Here is a 21,372-nt window from a genome sequence, read left to right as displayed (position 1 = left end):
ATATTCCAGTGGAGGAGATTTCCAACAAGCCAGAAAATAAATAAAATACAAATTCAAATAGTGATAAACACTACGAAGAAATAAAGTGAATGAATGGGTAGAGATTGATCGAGTGGGACTATTTTAATAGCATTGGGCAAGAAGAGTCTCTGTGATGTAGCGACACTTGCTCCTAGTCCTATATGACCTCAAGGAATGATCCATGAGAAGATATGGCGGCTAATTCTAGGCAGAGTGAATGGCAGGGAGAAAGGTTCTGAGGCAGGCAGGAATGAGATTGCCATATTTCTGAAGAACAAGAAGGCCAGAGTGGCTAAAGGAAAATGAACATAGGGGAGAGTGATGGTTGAGGGAGACATCACCAGGACTAGATCATTCAGGATTAGATAGGCTACGGCGAGATGTTTCATTTTGATAGAGACATAGTGAAACAGTTTAAGCAGATGAAAGACACATTCTGGGGAATTTCCTGGCAGTCCAATGGTTAGAACTCCTACTTTCACTGGTAGGGCCCAGGTTCAATCCCTGGTCAGGGAACTAAGATCCTGCAAGCCACATGACGTGGCAAAAAAAAGAAAGACCTTCTGCTTTACATTTTAAAAGATCACTACAGTGCCCTGCGGAGAAGACACAGTGATGACAGCAATAGTGAAATTCTAAAAACCAGCTAGGAGGCCATTCTAATGGTCCAGAAGACAGACGCCAGTTGCTTGGATTAGCACAGTAGTGACACTGATGGTGAGCAGGGGTGGAATTCTGGATGTATTTTTTAACAGCTTTATTGAAATATAATTCACATGCTATACAATTCACCCACTTATCATGTATAATTCAAAGATTTTTAGTACAAGCACAAGCTTGTGAAACCATCACCACAATCAATTTTAGACCATTTTCATCACCCCCAAAAGAAATCCCATACCCTTCAGCTATCACACCCCCATCTGCCCACTCCTCTCAGCCCTGGACAACTACTTTCTGTTTCTATAGATTTGCCTATTCTGGACATTTCCCATAAATAGAATCATTTAATATGTGATCTTTTGTGAATGGCTTCTTTCTGAATGTATTTTGAAGTAGAGCTGATAGTCCTTGCCAAAGGGAGCTGCTCTGGGGCCATTGCCCCCACCCAGGAGTGGATGGGATAAAATCACACAGCCCTTGCCCTGTGCCAGGCACTATTCTGAGTACTTTACATGTATTGACTCCTTTAATCCTCACACAACATTCTGAGGTAGGCACTCACATTCCCCTAGGTGCAAACTCTCTGACCCAATGACCACAGTGGCTCTGAGCCACAGTTTTTATGTTTCCTAAAAGAAAAAAGTAAACTCATCAAATTGTTAGTTTCACTAATACTGATTCACTCACTTCCAAGTGGTGAGACCCAGAAGGCTGAAAGAGAAGAAACAAATATATAATTAGAGGTCACATCTATGCTCCTAAATTTCATAAAACCCCGCCACCCAAAGACTAGGTACAGAGGCAGATCCTTGTATCAGAAAACTCTTTCTTTTAAAAATGCTAAGCTCACCACATCCATGTCAAAAAGAATGAGGACTTGGGTTCACTAGCATGGGCTCTTCAGTAAGAGCTCCTTCGTCAAAGTGCCGCTACTTTTTAGTGGAACTGGAGGATTTGGATGGATGGGCAAATAAGGATGGAAGAAATGAGAAAGGTTTATTTGCTGCCTTCCAATTTATGTTGCAATAATGTCTGTCCCAAAGATCCAGTGAGAGAGCAGTGGAGAGAGAATCAAGGGGTCTGAACACAGAGAATGCAGACTGAGCTCCATTCTATAGGAACAAGGAGACCATTCATCCAGATGTTGCCTACACTGAGCCGGATGAAACATTACTCTTACTTACCTGAGACGCTACAAAAAATGTCTGCATTTTCCACGAAACCAGTAAGACTCCCAATCCCCCCAATCCCCTTTGTGCATAATTAAATCTCCATAAAAGAACCTAAGCACTAAATATCTAGTTAAACCAAAAGAAAATTCATTGAAAAGATCCCTGGTTTTTCCTCATTCCCTGTGGGATGATAACCACATTATCATCGCAAAGTTGTAAAGGATAGTGAGAGAGAAACTCAGCTTTTAGCCTCTGGGAAATATGATACCTAAGTCACCTCGGCCACCCAAAAAGTTAGAGACAGGATGGTGTATAGACTTCCACGTGTGTAAAAATGGCAAAGGACAACTGATTGAGGGTCTATGAAATCTCCACATACATTATCTCCAGTTTTCACATTGGCCCTTCAGGATAATGTTATTAACTCCATTTTGAAGAAGAGGAATTTGTGATTCTGAGAGGTTGTATGACTAACCAAAGGTCACACATAGAGCAAATGAATAAGGGTGTCAAGGATTGAAGTCCAAGTGTGTGGGATACCATACCTGGGATCCTGCTGTGCAAATTTACTGTCTTTCCAAATAACCAGTATGGAAGGCTTTGGCCACTAGGACCCTTTCCCTTTCCCTTTTTGCTATTTGCTAAAATTCCATTGTGTGTTTTTTTGTCCTGTTCTGGGCACTGAGATGCCATTTCTGCTGGAAAAAAGCAGGATAGAAGAACACAATCTGTTTTCAGGGATTTTTAATTCACTTTATATATCAAGTACAAAAGAAGTCAAATTGCTTCTGTGTATGAGTATGAGTCAGCCCATGAGAAAAACGGTCTGGCAGCCAGAACCAGGTAAGCAAGCACCTGTTGCAAACTGTTCCAGAGAAGCAGTAGAGGCAGAATAGAAGAGTAAACATAGTAATAATAATAATAACAATGAGGTCTTAAGTTCTTAGAGTATGTTACACATTGAAAAAATGCTTTTGTCTACATTTGATCCTGACCACTGGTTTGTGAGATGAGAGTTTCCTGAAATAACGAAAGACAAATAATTCATCCAGTGCTCCAAAGCTAATAAGTGGTGGACCCACAATTTGAACCCAGATCTTCTGTATTAAATGCTTTGGTATGGAGATCAGTCCTGGGTGTTCATTGGAAGGACTGATGTTGAAGCTGAAACTCCAGTACTTTGGCCACCTCATGCAAAGAGTTGACTCATTGGAAAAGACCCTAATGCTGGGTAGGATTGGGGGAAGGAGGAGAAGGGGACAACAGAGGATGAGATGGTTGGATGGCATCACCGGCTCGATGGATATGGGTTTGGATAGACTCCAGGAGTTGGTGATGGACAGAGAGGCCTGGCGTGCTGCGGTTCATGGGGTCGCAAAGAGTCGGACACGACTGAGCGACTGAACTGAACTGATTTAGTATTAAATGTATTTAGTATTTGGTATTTGGTATTAAATGCTTTAGGTATTTGTAGAAAAGTATTAGCCCACTTCCTGACACAATGTAGATATTCAGTTCCTTCCTTCCCTGACTTTCCTCCATCTGTTCGTCTTCTAATGCCTGTCAAATATTTCAGGATTTCTAGTAGGGTAAAATTTCTGTCTTCCCTTCCCCTGTGTGTTCCCTTCTGAAAACAGCCCAATTCTCTTTTCACTATGCCAACCAAAGATTTTGACATAATTCAGAAAAAGTCCTCTGTATTTGTTTCCATTTCAAAACAGGAATCACAAAAACACAGATACGTTTGGGGGCTTAACCTCCTAAGCCATTGGTCAGGCGTGTCATCCGGGTTTTAACCCTTCAAATCATAGAGCTATATGGAGCTGTTCTTAATAAACATGGCTTGAAATTCAGCCATGTACATGTCCTTATTTGTAAGGGAAGTGCCAGAAGCAGCCACCCAAATTTGCACACTGCCCCAAGGTTAAATATATACAGAACTTCAGCCTGCTCATTAGATGAATCAACTGTCTTTATTCAGCAACATTTTTCTGTTCCTCCCACCTTTAAGTAAGCAGCACAAAGTAATATTCATTCCTTCTAGAAGGAAACCTCAGCCATTATTGAAGTAGAATCCCACATAGGTGTGCCAAGCTTAGAAAACAGGCAGAGAATCTCAAAGGATCAGACCTAGGAAAACTAATGTACAGAAGTACTTCAGGATACCTGGGGACTATACTTTTGATTTTTTTCACCCATTCAGTCACCCATTTGCTATAACACATACGCAGTTGAACAACTGCTATCTGAGAAAGATTTGCTCCATATCTGAAAGTCCCCTGTCATAAACCTCTCCCTTATTCCAACTCATATCCTGCCCTCACCTTTGAATCACACTTCCACAGTCTCCAGGGGTTTACTAAATCGTCAGTGAAGTCCTTGCCTTTCTGAGGTTGCTGCCCATTTGGCATCATTTAGGCTCTTCCCATGGGCAGAGCAGCCTGGCAGGCTACACTCCATGGGGTCGCACAGAGTCGGATACGACTGAGTGGCTAAGCACAGCACAGCATAGGCTCTATAAACAGTGATCATAAAGAAACTAGTTCTTTTTGGACACCTACCATACGCAAATCTGGTCACTCACATGAATGTTATCTCATCTTTGACCCCAATACCTGGCACATAGTATGGGCTGAGAAATTTTCAGGTGAAATTTTAAGACCTCCTTTATGCTGTTGGGAATCACAGGTACTGAATTTTAGCACACATACATGTGTGCTCACACGCACACAGTGTATGAAGACAACTTTGTCTTCCAGTAATTAACACTGTGGGGAACCTTCTGTTGCTGCCATTATTGTGTTTTCCAGGCACTGTTTTGAAATTTGGTTGCAGACATAGCCTGACTTTTTATTTTTACACTGATTAACAACAAGGCAGACTGTTCTTTCTGCGCTTTCCTATAGCTGCATTCTCCCTTCTGCCCAGACCCTCTCCTCCCTCTCTGCATTCCATTTGAACTTCTCTCTCTTGCTTTCCCTTGGATACTGCCTGTGGCACTAGGAAATGTCTCCCAGAATTAGTTATGTTCAGTTACTTCATAAAATACGATCGCAGAGTAGCTGTCATCTGAGTGTGGTGCAGACACCAATGTCAAAATTTGGCAGACTTGTCAGGATGCACCACTCATTTCTGCAGTAGTCAAGGGTCCATGCTGGTGCTGGGACTGGTTCAGGGCACGTCTAAGAGGTGTGACTATAAACTAATGAGGCTGGCTTTATGTAAACAAACACACCAGAAAGCCTACAATCCACACGAATGTTATCCTGTAACAGGGTCCTCATGGGAGACCCCACACTTGCTTCAACAGTGCTGCCATTGCTGTAAGCACTTTTGGATTTGTCCTCAGAGCCAGTTTATGAGAAAATCTGACTCGTTGCTTAGAGTCACACCTGATTTTTGTTCCAAAACAGCATTGCTCAGCGTCATCACCCTCCCTGTTTACCAGACATGGCTTCCAATGATTTAGAGAGGTTTCCTGAAATCAAATCCACCCTCAAAAGATAATGGTTTTCAATCATTAAAACTATGTAAAGGACAAGGCTTAAGCAGGTCTCTAGAATGTGTCTCCAGATATTTTTGTCTGCTTCATTAAAATAGGTGTACAGACCATCACCCTGACTTATGAACTTGCTCCTCCTCAAATCTTACCCCATACTGCTCAGCCCTCAGCTGTGATATGCAAACCTCCATTCCATTCCTTAAACACTCCTCACTATCTTATTAGAGGGCCTTTGTATGGCTATTCTCCATGCTTGAAAAGATTGAGTGCTTTTAATCTTGATCATTACATTGCCAACTCCTTCTTAATATTTCAGTTCAAATTTCACATCTTCAAGAGACGCTTTCTTTGGCCACCAAGTCCAAAGTCTAAAGTCTTTCTTTTTTCTTTTTCCTTGAGTTTATGGGGATCTTTAGTCTCCTTTAGCAATTTAAAGATGTTGGGAACAGTAATAGAAAGTAAATAGAAAAAGGATGCAAGGCAAGGACTGTTCTCTATATCCACTGTTTTGGGCATGGGAGGCCATTTTTTTTCTTTTTTTTTTTTCTTTTAAATTAGTTTATTTATCTATTTTTTAACTTTACAATATTGTATTTGTTTTGCCATACATTGACACGAATCCACCATGGGTGTACATGTGTTCTCCTTCCAGAACCCCCCTCCCACCTCCCTCCCCATCCCATCCCTCCAGGTCATCCCGGAGCACCAGCCCCGAGCACCCTGTATCATGCATTGAAATTGGACTGGCAATTCGTTTCACATATGATAATTTACATGCTTCAATGCCATTCTCCCCATATGATCCCTCCCTCGCCCTCTCCCATGGAGTCCATAATATCGTTCTATATATCTGTGTCTCTTTTGATGTCTCGCATACAGGGTCATCTTTACTGATTAACTAAATACCATATATATGTGTTAGTATACTGTATTGGTGTGTTTCTTTCTGGCTTACTTCACTCTGTATAATAGGCTCCAGTTTCATCCACCTCATTAGAACTGATTCGGATGCATTCTTTTTAATGGCTGAGTAATATTCCACTGTGTATATGCACCACAGCTTCCGTATCTATCTGTCTGCTGATGGACATCTAGGTTGCTTCCATGTCCTGGCTATTATAAACAGTGCTGTGATGAACATTGGGGTACACGTGTCTCTTTCAATTCTGGTTTCCTCAGTGTGTATGCCCAGCAGTGGGATTGCTGGGTCATATGGCAGTTCTATTTCCAGTCTTTTGAGGAATCTCCACACTGTTCTCCATAGTGGCTGTACTAGTTTGCATTCCCACCAACAGTGTAAGATGGTTCCCTTTGCTCCACACCCTCTCCAGCATTTATTGCTTGTAGACTTTTGGATAGCAGCCATTCTGACAGGGGTGAAATGGTACCTCATTGTGGTTTTGATTTGCATTTCTCTGATAATGTGTGATGTTGAGCATCTTTTCATGTGTTTGTTAGCCATCTGTATGTCTTCTTTGGAGAAATGTCTGTTTAGTTCTTTGGCCCACTTTTTGATTGGATCATTTATTTTTCTGGAATTGAGCTGCAGGAGTTGCTTGTATATTTTTGAGATTAATTTTTTGTCCATTGCTTCGTTTGCTATTATTTTCTCCCATTCTGAAGGCTGTCTTTTCACCTTGCTTATAGTTTCCTTTGTTGTGCAAAAGCTTTTAATTTTAATTAGGTCCCATTTGTTTATTTTTGCTTTTATTTCCAATATTCTAGGAGGTGGGTCATAGAGGATACTGCTGTGGTTTATGTCGGAGACATAACCATACCTATGTTTCCCTCTAGGAGTTTTATAGTTTGGGAGGCCATTTTTTTTTAACAATATTTTACCTATTTCACTTTTATGTAGACAAGTGTATTAGGCTAGACTTTGCTGTAGTAACAAAAATACCCTTCCCCAATTTCAGTGAACTTACCACCAAGGTTTATGTATGGCTCACGCAAGCTTGCTTGGGTTCAGGCCACCCTCCCTGGGCAGTTGACCTCCATGCTTGAGTGAGAGGAACTGGGTGGCAGAGAGTTGTACATAGCTCTTAAGAGTTTATTCTGCAAGTAAAGCCACTTCTGATCACATCAGTTTATTTTAGTTTTCTGCATAGCACCGAAATCACTATACAATATATTCTCGGTGTTTTGATTTTCTTATTTTCTGTTTCCTCTGCACTAGAATGTAAACTCCAAAGAGCAAAATTTGTCTCATTTGTCACTCTATCCCCATCAAAGAGTAGGCACTTGATAAATATGTGTTTAGTTGAACTGAATAAATCCCAAGACTACTTCTTCTTTTGAAGGGTGTGAATGTATTATTAATTTTGAAGGGAATAATTTTACTAAATATCAAGTGAATTTACCTCTTTTATTTCCAAATAATTTTTTAGACATCAGGTGGCCATAGCCTAAGTCCCGGTCACTTGCTCTTCAAGAGTTGACAACTGTTCTTTCATTCTTTTATTTTTAATTTTTAAATATTCCTGCAACACTGAATGTATTCTCCCTTCCCCAAATTAAAACATACATAAACTATAAAGATACCTTTGTTGGCCAACCCAACACATACATGTGCACATGCACACACTCACTGTCTAGGCTTCTGTCCCTCAATTCAACCAACATAACCACTCCTCTGCTCTAAAGCATGATTGAGCCAGAGGATCCATTTCCAAGCTAACTCAAGTGACTGCTGGTGAGAAGCCTGTGTTCCCTCCTGTATGGGCCTCTCCATAGCCCTGCTCCCTAACATGGCAATTGGCTTCCCCTAGAGGACATTATTTAAGTAAGAGAGAGAGACCAACCAAGATGGAAGCAACAGTCTCTTTTGTTACCTAATACCAGAGGTGATATATTATCACTTTTGCTGAATCTTGTTGATCTTGATGCCCAACACAGATCAACTCTGGTACAAGGTGTGAATACTAGGACAGTGAGATCACTAGGGGGGGTCTCTTGAAGGCTGGCTACTCTGCTGCTGCTGCTGCTGCTGCTAAGTCGCTTCAGTCGTGTCCGACTCTGTGCGACCCCACAGACAGCTCCCAGGAGCTCCCAGCTCCCAGCCCACCAGGCTCCCCCATTCCTGGGATTCTCCAGGCAACAACACTGGAGTGGGTTGCCATTTCCTTCTCCAGTGTATGAAAGGGAAAGGGAAAGTGAAGTCGCTCAGTCGTGTCTGACTCGTAGCGACCCCATGGACCGCAGCCTACCAGGCTCCTCTGTCCATGGGGTTTCCCAGGCAAGAGGACTGGAGTGGGCTGCCATTGCCTTCTCCGGCTACTCTACTACCTATCTAAAATTGTTGAGAATTAAATGCAATAGGTTTAAAACATTTCCCTGGCACATTGTAAATGGTCAAATAAATTGTTAGCCAGTATAACTCTCAGAAACAAAATAAAACAATCCAAGATTTTCTGGTAGAGAATTTAAATATTTTACCCATTTGTTGTATGGTCTGTGCTGTGAAAACGCTGTCCAATATATGCCCTTTTTAAAGTTTGTAGGATTTTATGTTCTAAAACTACACTGTCAAACATAGACATACGACTGTTGAGTACTTGAAATCTGTCCAGTCCAAATTAAAATGTGTTTTAAATATAAAATTTACAATGAATTTTTAGGGCTTAAATACCATATATATATAATTAATAATTTTATACTGATTCCATGTTGAAATGATAATGTTTGAGTCTATTAAGTTAACTTAAATATATCATGAAAATTAATTTCACCTATTTCTTTTTGCTTTTTTAATGTCACTACTAGGAATTTTTAAATGATGTGACACACTACATTTCTATTGGACAGCACTAAAAAATCAGAAGAAGTTAAAGCTATCTTATTTCATCTTTAACCCCTCTATGACATCACTGAGTAATCTACTTTGGATTTTCTAAATAAGTTCTTCAATTATTTTGTGTGTTTATTTCAGAGAAAATGTCCATTTGCCCATGGAAGTTTGGGAGACCTGGGCAGAAAGTTTTCTCTATGTCAATAGCTCTAGCTTCTTAAAGAGCAACAATTACAACTTACACTATATAATGTGGACTTTGTGAATCCACATTTTGCTGAAAGTAGCAGAGAAAATGGAGAAGGCAATGGCACCCCACTCCAGTACTCTTGCCTGGAAAATCCCATGGACGGAGGAGCCTGGTAGGCTACAGTCCATGGGGTCGCTGAGAGTCGGACACGACTGAGCGACTTCACTTTCACTTTTCCCTTTCATGCACTGGAGAAGGAAATGGCAACCCACTCCAGTATTCTTGCCTGGAGAATCCCAGGGATGGCAGAGCCTGGTGGGCTGCCGTCTATGGGGTCGCACAGAGTCGGACACGACTGAAGTGACTTAGCAGCAGCAGCAGAGAAAAATATTCCAGAGCCCCATGTCCAAGTTGTAATGAGTTCTAGGAGAATAAAGTTCACAGTAATTGAAATGAAACATTTAATCTCCAAATCACTAAAACTTTTTGGGGAATCACACTCTCAAAATCCTTGGGAAAACCTGAAAATAAGGCAATGGGTTGAGACCCAAGTGAATTTTTAGCCCTGAATCTTATTTAGACAGGTAAATTGCAACTTATGTTTTGAGTTTTTTAATTAAAAAACATTTAATTATTAAAATACCTCTATATTACTTCTTTTGACATTCCTAGCTGGAAATAAGTCAGTTGTGAGGTTGTTAGAAGGTTGTCATTTATGATCAGCAAAGATAAATTTTATTAACTGCTATTCTTGGTTGCCCAGAGGATATTGGCTTACAATGCAAGGTTTATACATAAGTGACCTTGTTTTCTCCTTTGAAATTACAGATAGGGTTGAAATTAACACCACTTAGTATACAATATATTTTTGAATGGAAGCTAAAACAGAAAATTTGTATCTGGGGCAAGAGATTTTTATTTTTTGATGGAAGAACACTAAGGTATTTTATAAAAACAAGCATTTGATTTATATTTGTGTGCCTCTTAAGTATAACACAGACCAATGGGTTTAATAAAAATTATATAAACCTGTACTAATTGAGAGTCTTCTGTGTACTATTACTGGTGAGCAATGAGTTCCCCTCATGAAGAAAATCATATAGAACCAAGGGTACTATAGGAAGAGGCACCTAAGGCTAGTTGTAAACATCCTTCTATCACTGAGTTTAAATGATTATCTTACTGCCCTACGTTTCTCATCAGTGAAAACAAGGGAAATGTCAATGACAACAGAAAAGTTATCACTACATTGCAAAATATCATATCATTAGTAATGGGCAAATGTATTTTTTTAAGTAAGCCAAATGAATCGTTCCCTGAAAGTGTCAATAAAAAATTAAAATTAGTTTACATTTTACTCTTTTATATTTTTCAAGCTTTAAGCAATTTAGCCCCAAATTCACCAATTGCAAGGTAAAAGAAAAAATTAAGAAATGTAAGGCTCATAAGTAGTTGCCAACCAGTAGGTTAGATTCTGATGGTGAAGAAAATCCATTGGTCTGATTATTATTTATCTCAGGATTTAAACAGTAACCGTAATTGTATTCTTTGAACACCAAGTTCCTGCCCCTCCCCCCATTCCCACCCCAGTAGTTAATTAGCTGGGCAGGTCTTAGAACAAATACCTACTCAGAAACACTGGGTGGTAGAAATGCTGCTGATAATTAAACACCACAATAGCATGGAGCCTATTTCAGGAGCCGCCGAGTGGTCTTGCCCCAGCCGAACTGCTCACCACACACTCACAGACCCTCTATTGTGCTGGCTATGGCTGCACAGAGGGATAGTTGCTTGACTGGAGAAGGGATCAACTGCAGTAAGAGTGAAAAGACCAAACCTCGCAAACAGATACAGGAGTTCTGGACTCAAGGGGAAAATATCCAGAGGGTAGAAGTAAAAGAAGAATGGATCCAAGGAAAAGGGAAGTGACAGGCAGGAAAATTAATCATAGAATAGACATTAACCTTTCTAGTTTCTATGTCCAAACAAACCACCAAAATAAGCTCACCAATCTTGTGCCAAATAGATAGCAATTAGAAAATAGCAATACATAAAGAATAGGTTGATTTGCATTCCATTTGGGTTTAGAGGAAGTTCACTGAGTTTAAGGTTTTTAAGTTGGATCATCATCCCACCTCCCTGGATATCAGTTTATCTTTAACAATAAGGTGGTTGAAAACGTTCTCATTCTGGGTGGAAAAAATAGGAATGAGATTCCCCAAACAATTTCCAAGGTGTCAAAAGCTTAACAAACACATCGTTACTCAAGATAAAACTACACAGTCTAATATGATTATCATATTTACATGCTTTTCCTTAAAACATTAACTCAGTTTGTTAGGTTTGATTATCTAATGCTGAACAGATGCTTCTATTGGCAGTTATATAGGTCATTATTAATAGGGAGAAAAATGATTACTTTAAGTCAGCTGATTTGGCAGTCAATAAAGAAAATCTTTCAAGAGAGAGTGTTTTATTAAACTATTAAAAAATCCATAGGATAAAAATAATAAAAGGTTTGCTTGGTGAAATGGTTTGAAACCACTGGCTCAGTTAGTGCCTCTCCAACTCGTGCATGAAATTACTTCTAACAGAAGCAAGTGAGTAGGTATATTCCCAGGGGCAGCTGGGAACTTAGCCTGGAAAAAAAAAAAAGAGAGAAAGAGATCTATAAGCTTTCTTTTCTAATCTTCATTTTTTTAGGAATATGTTCCACTCTTCTCCATAATAGAAGAGCTTGTTTTAACTTCTAAATAATTTGCTTTCATCAAAATCTGCATAGAAAATTCAATATTCCTGAAAGACAGACATATTTATTCTGAGGCTTCAGAGATGCCCACTGAACTGCATCAATATCACCACCATACTATGTTGTAAGTTAGGTGTCTCAGTTTGAGAAGCACATGTATCTAAACCATCTTGGAAAACTTACTTGGCCATAAAATTCTACATATCTTTCTTGTTGTTCTATGAAGAGGTGAATGCTTTATTTTAAAGATTCAGAGTGCTTTTACCCCTACAACTCAAATAGCATCAAGTCTACAGTCTAGGAATAAAGGCAAAGTCTAGAAACAAAATGTGTTGTGCTAGGAGAAGCAAGAAAAATTTCAGAGGGAGCCAAGCATAGCTCAAGAGAAGCTGTCCATCTGAAATGCCACCTGGAATTCACACCAGTAATAACTGTTGTGGATATAAAAATTAATAGGGGGGATTTCATAGTATTAGAAAAATTTATTTTTATAAATCATGTGTCTATCGCCCAAGTGTTGACGCATGCATGCAATTCAAACATCAGGCTCACAATAAAAAGCTCACTGAATGACTTAGCAAGGACAATTCCCCCATTTTGTGCATAATTTGGAGTGGAAGAAGGTGGGGGGAGCGGGTAAAGGGTGCAGTTACTGGGTCAATTAATCAACCTGAAAACTGTGACACAAACTCTGAGGCCTAACCTATGTCTAAAAATACACAAATGTATACGAGTTCGTTTTAAACTGTCAATGCCTATATTTAGGACCTTCCCAGCAAGGCTATAATGAGACTGTGTTTGAGGGCTTCAGTCATAGCAGACTCTACCATTAATCTGAAGTTAGTTAAATTAACAGCATTTAGTACTGACTTGTCAATCTCACTGCTCCAGGAAATTGCACCTTGAGGCTACTAATATTGCCAATTTTTCCACAGGAGTATGCGCCTGCATGTGCGTATGTGTATTTTTTTTTCTCCAGAACCTCTGTGTTCATACACCATCATTGCTTCCCTACACCCACAGCACTTATATTATCATTTATTCTGGCCTCCTTTAGCCTTCCCAAGGGGTTCTGCATAGTGTAGCTTCTCAGTGAAAGAGTTTTTTAGCTCTATATTTGTTTGTTTATTTTTCTGTCATGGCTCATGACTGAGGCTTTAAAAAAAAGTGTGACAGTATTTAGAGTACATGATTGACTGCTACAGCAACGTGTATTAACCATGACAAATCTGCAGCAAAACACAGTCCTGAGTGTTCTAAACAGCAACTTTAAAAAGAAAGAAAAAACGAAAAAGACTCAACTAATTTTTCATTGACTTCATCTGTGAATAAATTTAGATTGATGGTAAGCAGGGGCAATAATAAATTCGTATTCATTTCCTGTAATTAATGCAAACATGCCTATGAACACAAGACAATATGAATATATAACCACGTAATTTCCATTTCAAAATACACCTAAAAATTTTCACTTTGCGTTATCTTCATAATATTTTCCCTCTTAATCAGAAGAATAAAATGGTTAGATATCTTTCCCACCCACCAGGGGGAAATGTTTTGGTCACAGAGAGTGTCAAACACGTTTTGATGACAGATCTACAGAACTTGGTTCTTCTCTGTTTCATTATTTGTATGATCCTCTACCCTATGCATGCTAAGGCTCTCTTCCCTTCTTTATCACTAACCAGGAAGGGCTCCACTGAAGTGGCCAAGTGACCCCCTAGGCAGGCCCTCACATGCAAGAGCGCCATGAGTGGACAGCAAGAAGCAGACTCCCATCTGGCATAAGAATTTGAAATGTTCTGTCACTGACACGAACGTTCACTCACACAGGGCAGGTTGGGTAAATAATATGATGTGAATCAAATAAAGATTATCATACACTGAATTAAAAAAACTACCAAGCCTGACAACCTCTCTTGGCAAGGGGAGTTAGTATAACTTGCTCTCTTGGGCATGGGCATCTCCAGAAATCATTCACACAATCAGACCACCATTAAAGGGTAAAATTGATCAAAGATCAATATGTGATCACACCCAAGTCATCCAGCCATCAGGACTCACTAGCTCTATTGTGGCAGCAATAGTGAAACACTTTGTGAACAATCCCTGGGTTGGGAAGATCCCCTGGTGAAGGGATAGGCTACCCACTCCAGTATTCTGGCCTGGAGAATTCCATGGACTATACAGTTCACGGTGTCGCAAAGAGTCAGACACGACTGAGCAACTCTCACTTTGTTATCAATAACTAAATTGACTAACAATAACAAAACTACCACTAAGAAAAATCCCTATGAGCTGGAAGGAATATAAAAACAGAAGATTTGATCAGGTTCTACAAAAACAAACAAACAAAAAAACAGCAAAAACCAAAAGCACATCTTCAGCAGAATGCAACTTGCCTCATGGATGACTTTTCTTAAGACCTTCCTAGTCCTACAAAGCTTTTGCCCCTAAGTGTTTGTACCTCTGAAGATCAGAGAGACAACTATGTGCAACATGAAATAGAAGTAGACCTCATACCAGTGGAATTCTGATTAACTCTGCCAGGCAGCTATTTGGGCCAGAGGGCAATAGGAATCTCTTAAACTGATGTGTTTACCATTTAATCCAGTTGTGTCACCAGTTAGATCTTACCATAGTAAGATAGCTAATAATAAATACAGATTCTACTTTCCGTGGGCATTTTTAAAAACTCATGGTAGACTCTCAGATACCGTGTCAACAAAGCGGCATTTCCGTAGAAAGAAAAGCGAGTCACTCCATTTCTTTCCTTCCAGTTGTCAGCCTGGAAAGCCGATCTATGCACCTCAACACACTGGTGCAGGAAGCCCAGGAAAGGGTGAGTGAACTGTCTGCTCAGGTGGAGAATGAAGGATTCAGTCTGGACAACACAGAGAAAGAGAAACAGCTGAAAGCTTGGGAGTGGAGGTACCGACTCTACAGGCGCATGAAAACAGGCTTTGAACATGCCAGTGAGTATAAGCAGAGGACTTGTTCGTTTAACTAGACTGAACCCTGGTTTGAGACAGCAGGACTTCTTTCACTGATTTTTTGCCACTTCAGGGATCACGGATGGCCGTTGTCAGCCTCTTTGGAGCAAGGGTTCTGGGAGGCTGTCAAAGGGTCTTTTGTCTTGCTTGATTTTCTGGCTCCTGATAGGTTCTTTGACCACAGCCATGAGGCTTTAGTGCTGTTGGCTTCCCTCCACCGTGTCACACTCATCTAGCACTTTCCACCCGCTACGCCCTAACGTCTAATGACCTGGATGGTCTGATTCCCTAAGTGGCTTTATTTTGAGATGTGGAGGTGGAAAAATACTTGTTTGCCTATTTGTCCAGTTTCTACTTCAAGTTCAAGATTAAGTTGTTTTCAACTCTCTACTATATACAGCTTATATAAACTGACCTTCAGTTAATACAGCCAACAGAGAAGGATAACCAACCTATGAATTATGCTTTTGTCTGCATTTCCATTCTCTTTACCACTTCTTTTTGTTAATTTAAGAAAAGCTTTGTTTCTGGATAATACTCATTAGCATTGAAAGGTACTGCTTAGTGTCACCTCTGATATAAAAATTCATACACAATCTGAACACTTGTGAAACATTAAACTTTTATTCTAAAAGGTGATCTTATTTAAACAACAAAAAATTAGACTTGAAATGTTTAATATAAGGGAAAGATCAATTCATTAGTTTGGGAACTATCTGCCTCCGCTTCGTGATAAACACCAAAGGCAGAGAAATTTTTGTTTTCGGTAGTATTGTATTCTAAATACCAAATCTAGGCCTAATCCTTTCTCTTGAAGAAAATAGCTTAAGTAACGTTAATGAAAGGTTGCTTTTAATATTAACAATCCCTTTAGTAATACTAATACATGCTTTAAAAAAAACCATTTCAATAATTGTTGAAATTATTTTCAGCAATGGTTTCAATAAATGCATTTACCATTGTACCTCATTTAGGATAGATTAATACTAGTATTAATACTAGAATCATCAAATCATTAATTTGATGCCATTTAAAAAAATTTTTTTAAATGAAAAAACATCTGGGTGTCAAAAAGTACCCTGAGTGATAGAAGTCCTTTAAAACCTGGGGTTAGTGGACATGACATTTGCCCATGAAGTCTCTCTTAGAAAAATAGTACCTGATGTAATTGGAGGCAGTGTGAGAGCAAGTCAAGTTAGCATTCCATACTGGGAACAGCCCGGAATTGGGCATCTGAAGCCATGGACTTTCATCCTAGCTATGCCTTTACTGTGTTCTTGAACCAGTAATTTGGCCTTTCTGGGTTGAAGTTGCCTCATCCTAAAAATGTGGATGTGGTTACTCATTCTTTCTACCCAACAGGGTTGCAAAAAGGCTCCAGTGAAATGATTTACATGAAAGTACTTTATGAAAGTAGTCTCTACCTACAATATTGATTCCTGCTAACACTTTCTGACCTCCTCTCCACTGGTCCAGCCCAATCTTCTATTGTGTTTCTAAGATACTTTGCGAAGGCTTAACTGGTATTATTTACCCCTTCAGAAGATGTTCTAATGCTCAAATAAGACCGTGATGGCAACAAATAAAGGCCATTGAGACTTCTAATGAAAATGCTCAAAAGCAAAAGCTATTAGGCTCTACAAACAAATGTCTCCATAGTGTGTGTTTCAGGGTATCCTTTGAAGAGACAGGAACATTGTTTGAAAAGGATTTGCTATGTTAAGATCCTTGTGTTTCTCCTTCTGTCCCAGGAGCCCCCGAAGTGCCAACCAGCGCTTGTCTCATGGTAACCAGCAGCACATCACTCACTGTCAGCTTTCAAGAGCCTCTCAGTGTCAACGCAGCTGTAGTAACCAGATATAAAGGTACTTGATTCCAAATATTTTTGTCACTGCTTCGCCTTAAAATACAAACTGCTGTGTGAGGATCAATTGCACATTTTGCATGTTTGTTTTTTCTGCTGAAAAGATTTTTTCATCCCATTTACTTTTTCAAGTTGCAGTATTTCCATAGGCATTCACCCAGAGAGTGAGATGATGGAGAGTGTTATAGACTAATATTAGTATTAATATTTCATTCTTGCTTGCAGAGCGAGCACCTGCTCTGTGTATAGCATTCACTTGCAGACAGTTCCGAGTAGGACACACTAAAGAAGCCGCCTCAATCTACAGGGCTCAGAGGCTAAGATATGGCACATACTAAACAGGGGGCATACGAATTAGTAGCTGTAATAGCAGGTAACTAGGGCTGATAATTAAAACGACAACAATATTGGAGGTCAGAGAAGAGGGAGGAATGGTTAAATGATAGAGCTGGAAAGGCCCCAGTGAAGCAGTGACAATTGGGCCTGGCTTTTAAGGATGGCTGAGATTTGAACCAGAAGATATTGGAAGGAAAGTGAACTCCAAGTGAAGGGAACAGTGAGCACACATACAAAAGAAAGAACATTCCAGAATAAGTAGAGGAGAGCAAGGGAGCTTGCAGTGCAGTGGCTCCAGGACAGAGTTCATGAGAAGAAGCAGTGAAATATACAATTGGAAAGTGGAACTAGGGTTAGAAGGGAGGGATAGAATGAGGCTTGAAATCAAGATTAAAGAATTTAGACTTTATCTGATGAACCCTGCAGACCACTGAATAAGATAGGGACAAAATCAGAAGTAGACTTTTCAAAAATTTAAGTTCCGACACTGTGTGTGATGTAGCTTCCCAGGTGGCACTAGCAGTAAAGAACCCACCTGCCAATGTAAGAGACATAAAATACATGGGTTCAATCCCTGGGTCAGGAAGATCCCCTGGGGAGGGCAGGGCAACCCACTCCAGTATTCTTGCCTGGAGAATCCCATGGACAGAGGAGCCTGGCCGGCTCCAGTCTATAGGGTTGCAAAGAGTCGGACATGACTGACGCGAGTTAGCATGCACGCACATACTGTGTATTGGAAGAGATGTGGATTTGGAATAAGGAAGTGAGTTAGGAAGCCATTATATTCAGGAGAGAGGTCATGACAGCCTGACCTGACTGCTATAGCAGCCCTGGGAAAGGAGAAAAATTTGATGGAGATGCTATGAGGATAACAGCCAAGGCTTACATAGTACTTACCATGCTGCAGGCACTGTGTAAAGCCTTTATATGTATCAACTCTGTTCCTCACAACAACCTTATAAGGTAGGTACTGTTATGGTTCCCATCTGCAGATGAGAAAACTGGAGCAATGAAATGAAGAACGTAAGTTTACCTAAAGACTTACAGTAGAGCCAGAAATACCATATTATGTTGACTCTTGAATGTGGTAGACAAAAAAGACAGAAATCTATTTTCCTGATTCAGGAGGACGTATGGAAATTCCCTGGACAGTCCTAAAACTTGATAAGACTCTCCACACATATTCCAAGATGCCAGGCCACAAGGCAGAATTCCTGTGTTCAGGTCACTGCCACTACCATGGACCACAAAAATGTTCAAGTAGTGTATCCTTCCTTTCTCCTTCTAGAGCCTGTTACCAGGAGAACTTTCTATGTCTCCAAATTATCCACAATATGTAGCTTTCTAAGTTACTTGGAATTTTCCAGATATCTCCACTACTTTTTATATCTTAGGCAAAACAGCATTGAATTATTTGTCACTTTGGGTTTTCTGTATCAAGCTAAGAGAGGGCAACCTGAGGAAACAGCAGATAAATGAAACCAAGAACGGCTGCCCACAGCCATCCTTCAATTCAATTCTGATACTTTCTCTTGGTTGCCAAGATTTTCTGAAATTCAGAGCAAATGTTTGCAGGCAATGTTAGACATGACATTTTCCTTTCTTTCTACCTCCCTCCAGCTCAAGGCTTTGATAAAGAGTTTCATCAATGCTGCCCACCTTGACATTTTCTTCTAACGTTTGATTAGTGAGCTATCAGGAGCTAATTTATCCAGACTGTCAGCTATTTAATACCCAACCATAATGCCAGCAAATTCAATCAACATTCAGATATTAACGTGTATCATCTCAGGAGACTTGCATTTGGGTGAGGTTGAAATGAAAGGTCACAAATGGGTTTTGTTAGTGACTGGAGAGGCTTAATTAAGTATTATAAATAGAATTGTCTGTTGCATTATGGAGTAGGTTTCCTTGTGTTAATTTATAAGGTCATAAATTGAGTCCTTAACCTGATCACTCTCAAGGGTTATTTAAAACAGCTGCCAGCTTACTGTACTGAGAGACAGCAGGACAGTTTTTAATTCAGGGTTGAAGTAGTTATTTAATTAAGGAAATACTAACAAAACTACACTGAGACAAGGCTAATTATTTTGTTTGCGTTAAAAAAGAAGAAACAATTAAGAAATCCACAAAATGGAGTGGCAATTATCTAATTGGTTAGAGGGAAGGTTTAACCCTGCAGTATTTAGAGTTTGGCAAAAACATATTGCTCTCCAGAACTTTTGGGTTCAGCAAAACCTCAAGCCTATTTTGACAACTGGACATTATCCCTCTTCATGCTTAAGCCAATTTTTGAAAGAAAATCTGAATCCTTCTGTTGCTTCTTATTTACATTCAACTCATCAACATGTGTTTTTCTGTTTTGTTTTTTGTTTTCAAAAAACGTTCACTGATATCCAGAAATCTTTTAAAGAGCATCTCTTTATACACCTTCTTCAGGCCCCAGGGTTGGCCAAGCACCAGGCCAACAGGCATCCCAACTTGGAGATTAAAGGCATCCACTTCAGCTCAAAACTCAGAAAACAGTTTTGAGTGAGACTCTCTAAACTCTGCCTGCATCTTCCTTGAAAACAGTAAAATGGAGCTCAGAGAGCTAGTCTGTTTCTAGGTGTTTCTTCCTTGGATTCCAAGAGTGGTTGCCTCTTTTGGTCCCATCTCACCAGTTTTCATGGCTTACAGAGCAAAACAAGAGTTATTTCAGATGCTCTGATGCTTTAGACAAGTGCCAGAACTTCGTTCCACATTTTCTCTTTGCCGCCTTGGGTGACTTACCCGGAGCTCTCATTTGCAGAGGATATGGCTTACAGAGCAAAACAAGAGTTATTTCAGATGCTCTGATGCTTTAGACAAGTGCCAGAACTTCGTTCCACATTTTCTCTTTGCCGCCTTGGGTGACTTACCCGGAGCTCTCATTTGCAGAGGATATGTCATTTCCCAGTAGTCCCAAAGCAGAAAACATTTTCAAAAGTGACTTTAGTGCTCTTTGCAGGGCTGAAGGTGGATAGGAAGGTATCCTTTAACAGGTGCAGTGCAGCATCTGTTTTCCATCTACAGGATGATTCATTTTCTAGCTTTTTTTTTTTTTTAAAAAAGAAAAAGCAGGCCTTGAAATGGTGACACTTTGCAATCTGCCAATGACAAGATGCTGTAGCTGCTCCAGTGCATGCGGGCAGTACCTTGGTTTGGATGATGTCCTTCCCCATCTCTCTTCCCATCTTGTTCCCTAAGAGATTAGAAACTGCCTCCCTAATTCCTTCCTACAAAGGCTTGAATAGCAAGTTATTTAACTGCTCCTCATTCCATGGCATTTTCAAAAATAAATAAAAAAGCATTTTTTCCCGCAGAGACTGCCAGGACCTTTCAGGAGCTGGTAGTGTATCTGCTTCTTCAAAGACCAGGCTGGTGCGTCTGCCAACCACTTCCTCCAGTTTCCTTCTCAGAAGGAGAGGAAGCCAAAGGATACCAGAGAGGTGTCTAGGGGCACTGCAGCTTCTAGGAAAGAAGGTCCATCATTTGCACATTAAAACCCTCAGGGTTGATAGTTTACAATGATAGTGTGAACTTGATTATGACTTGATAACTTGGGCTGTCTTTTCATAAGACTTAAGAAAAATCTGACTTCACAAGACACTGCTCAGTACTTTATACTATTTTTCACCCCTTCTATTTTTTTTCCTCCTATATGTTGTAATTGGAAAGATACTTGTCTAAATAGAAAAATATATTGCATAGGAAATTATTGCATAGGAAATAAATATTGCATGTTTAATTAACTGAAGAATTAATCTGATCATAAGCATGAGGGGACTACCCTCATTACTAGACTGAAGTGATATCATTCCACATAGTGATATTTATAACTTTATTTAGCTTGTTTGGGCAGAAGTGAAGTCAAAAGTATGCAATGAAAGCAACTCAGAGAGGCAGAAGTTGTTAACGTCCAGAGGACATGAAATGCAATGTATTAACTTTTTGCACACAAGTGAAAATGTGGAAGTAAGTTGAGTAACATGTATGATGAGGAAAAATAGAAGATCCAGTGAGAGTGACAGAATGCCTACACTACTCAAAAGTCATTTCTTCTAAGCTGCTATA

At 39.8% G+C, this 21,372-nt stretch overlaps 1 protein-coding gene and 1 long non-coding RNA gene across 5 annotated transcripts in view; one reads left to right on the top strand and one right to left on the bottom strand.

Annotated features, from left to right (window-relative positions):
* ANKFN1 (ankyrin repeat and fibronectin type III domain containing 1) overlaps nt 1-21,372 on the top strand; it is a 487,980-nt gene that overhangs the window by 321,159 nt on the left and 145,449 nt on the right. For all 4 annotated transcript variants that reach the window (XM_081585328.1, XM_081585331.1, XM_081585330.1 and 1 more), the window contains 2 exons: nt 14,865-15,059; nt 16,829-16,942. In XM_081585328.1, coding sequence (XP_081441454.1) covers nt 14,865-15,059; nt 16,829-16,942 — 309 coding nt within the window. The remainder of the gene's footprint in view (nt 1-14,864; nt 15,060-16,828; nt 16,943-21,372) is intronic.
* Nucleotides 1-21,372, bottom strand: part of LOC145543536 (uncharacterized) — a 252,141-nt gene that overhangs the window by 99,053 nt on the left and 131,716 nt on the right. The window lies entirely within an intron of this gene.

Source organism: Giraffa tippelskirchi, chromosome 3 (assembly GCF_054371585.1).
Source record: "Giraffa tippelskirchi isolate mGirTip1 chromosome 3, T2T-mGirTip1v1.2.pri, whole genome shotgun sequence".
Classification (NCBI taxonomy): Eukaryota; Metazoa; Chordata; class Mammalia; order Artiodactyla; family Giraffidae; genus Giraffa; species Giraffa tippelskirchi.
This window is presented reverse-complemented; position numbering and strand designations above follow the sequence as displayed.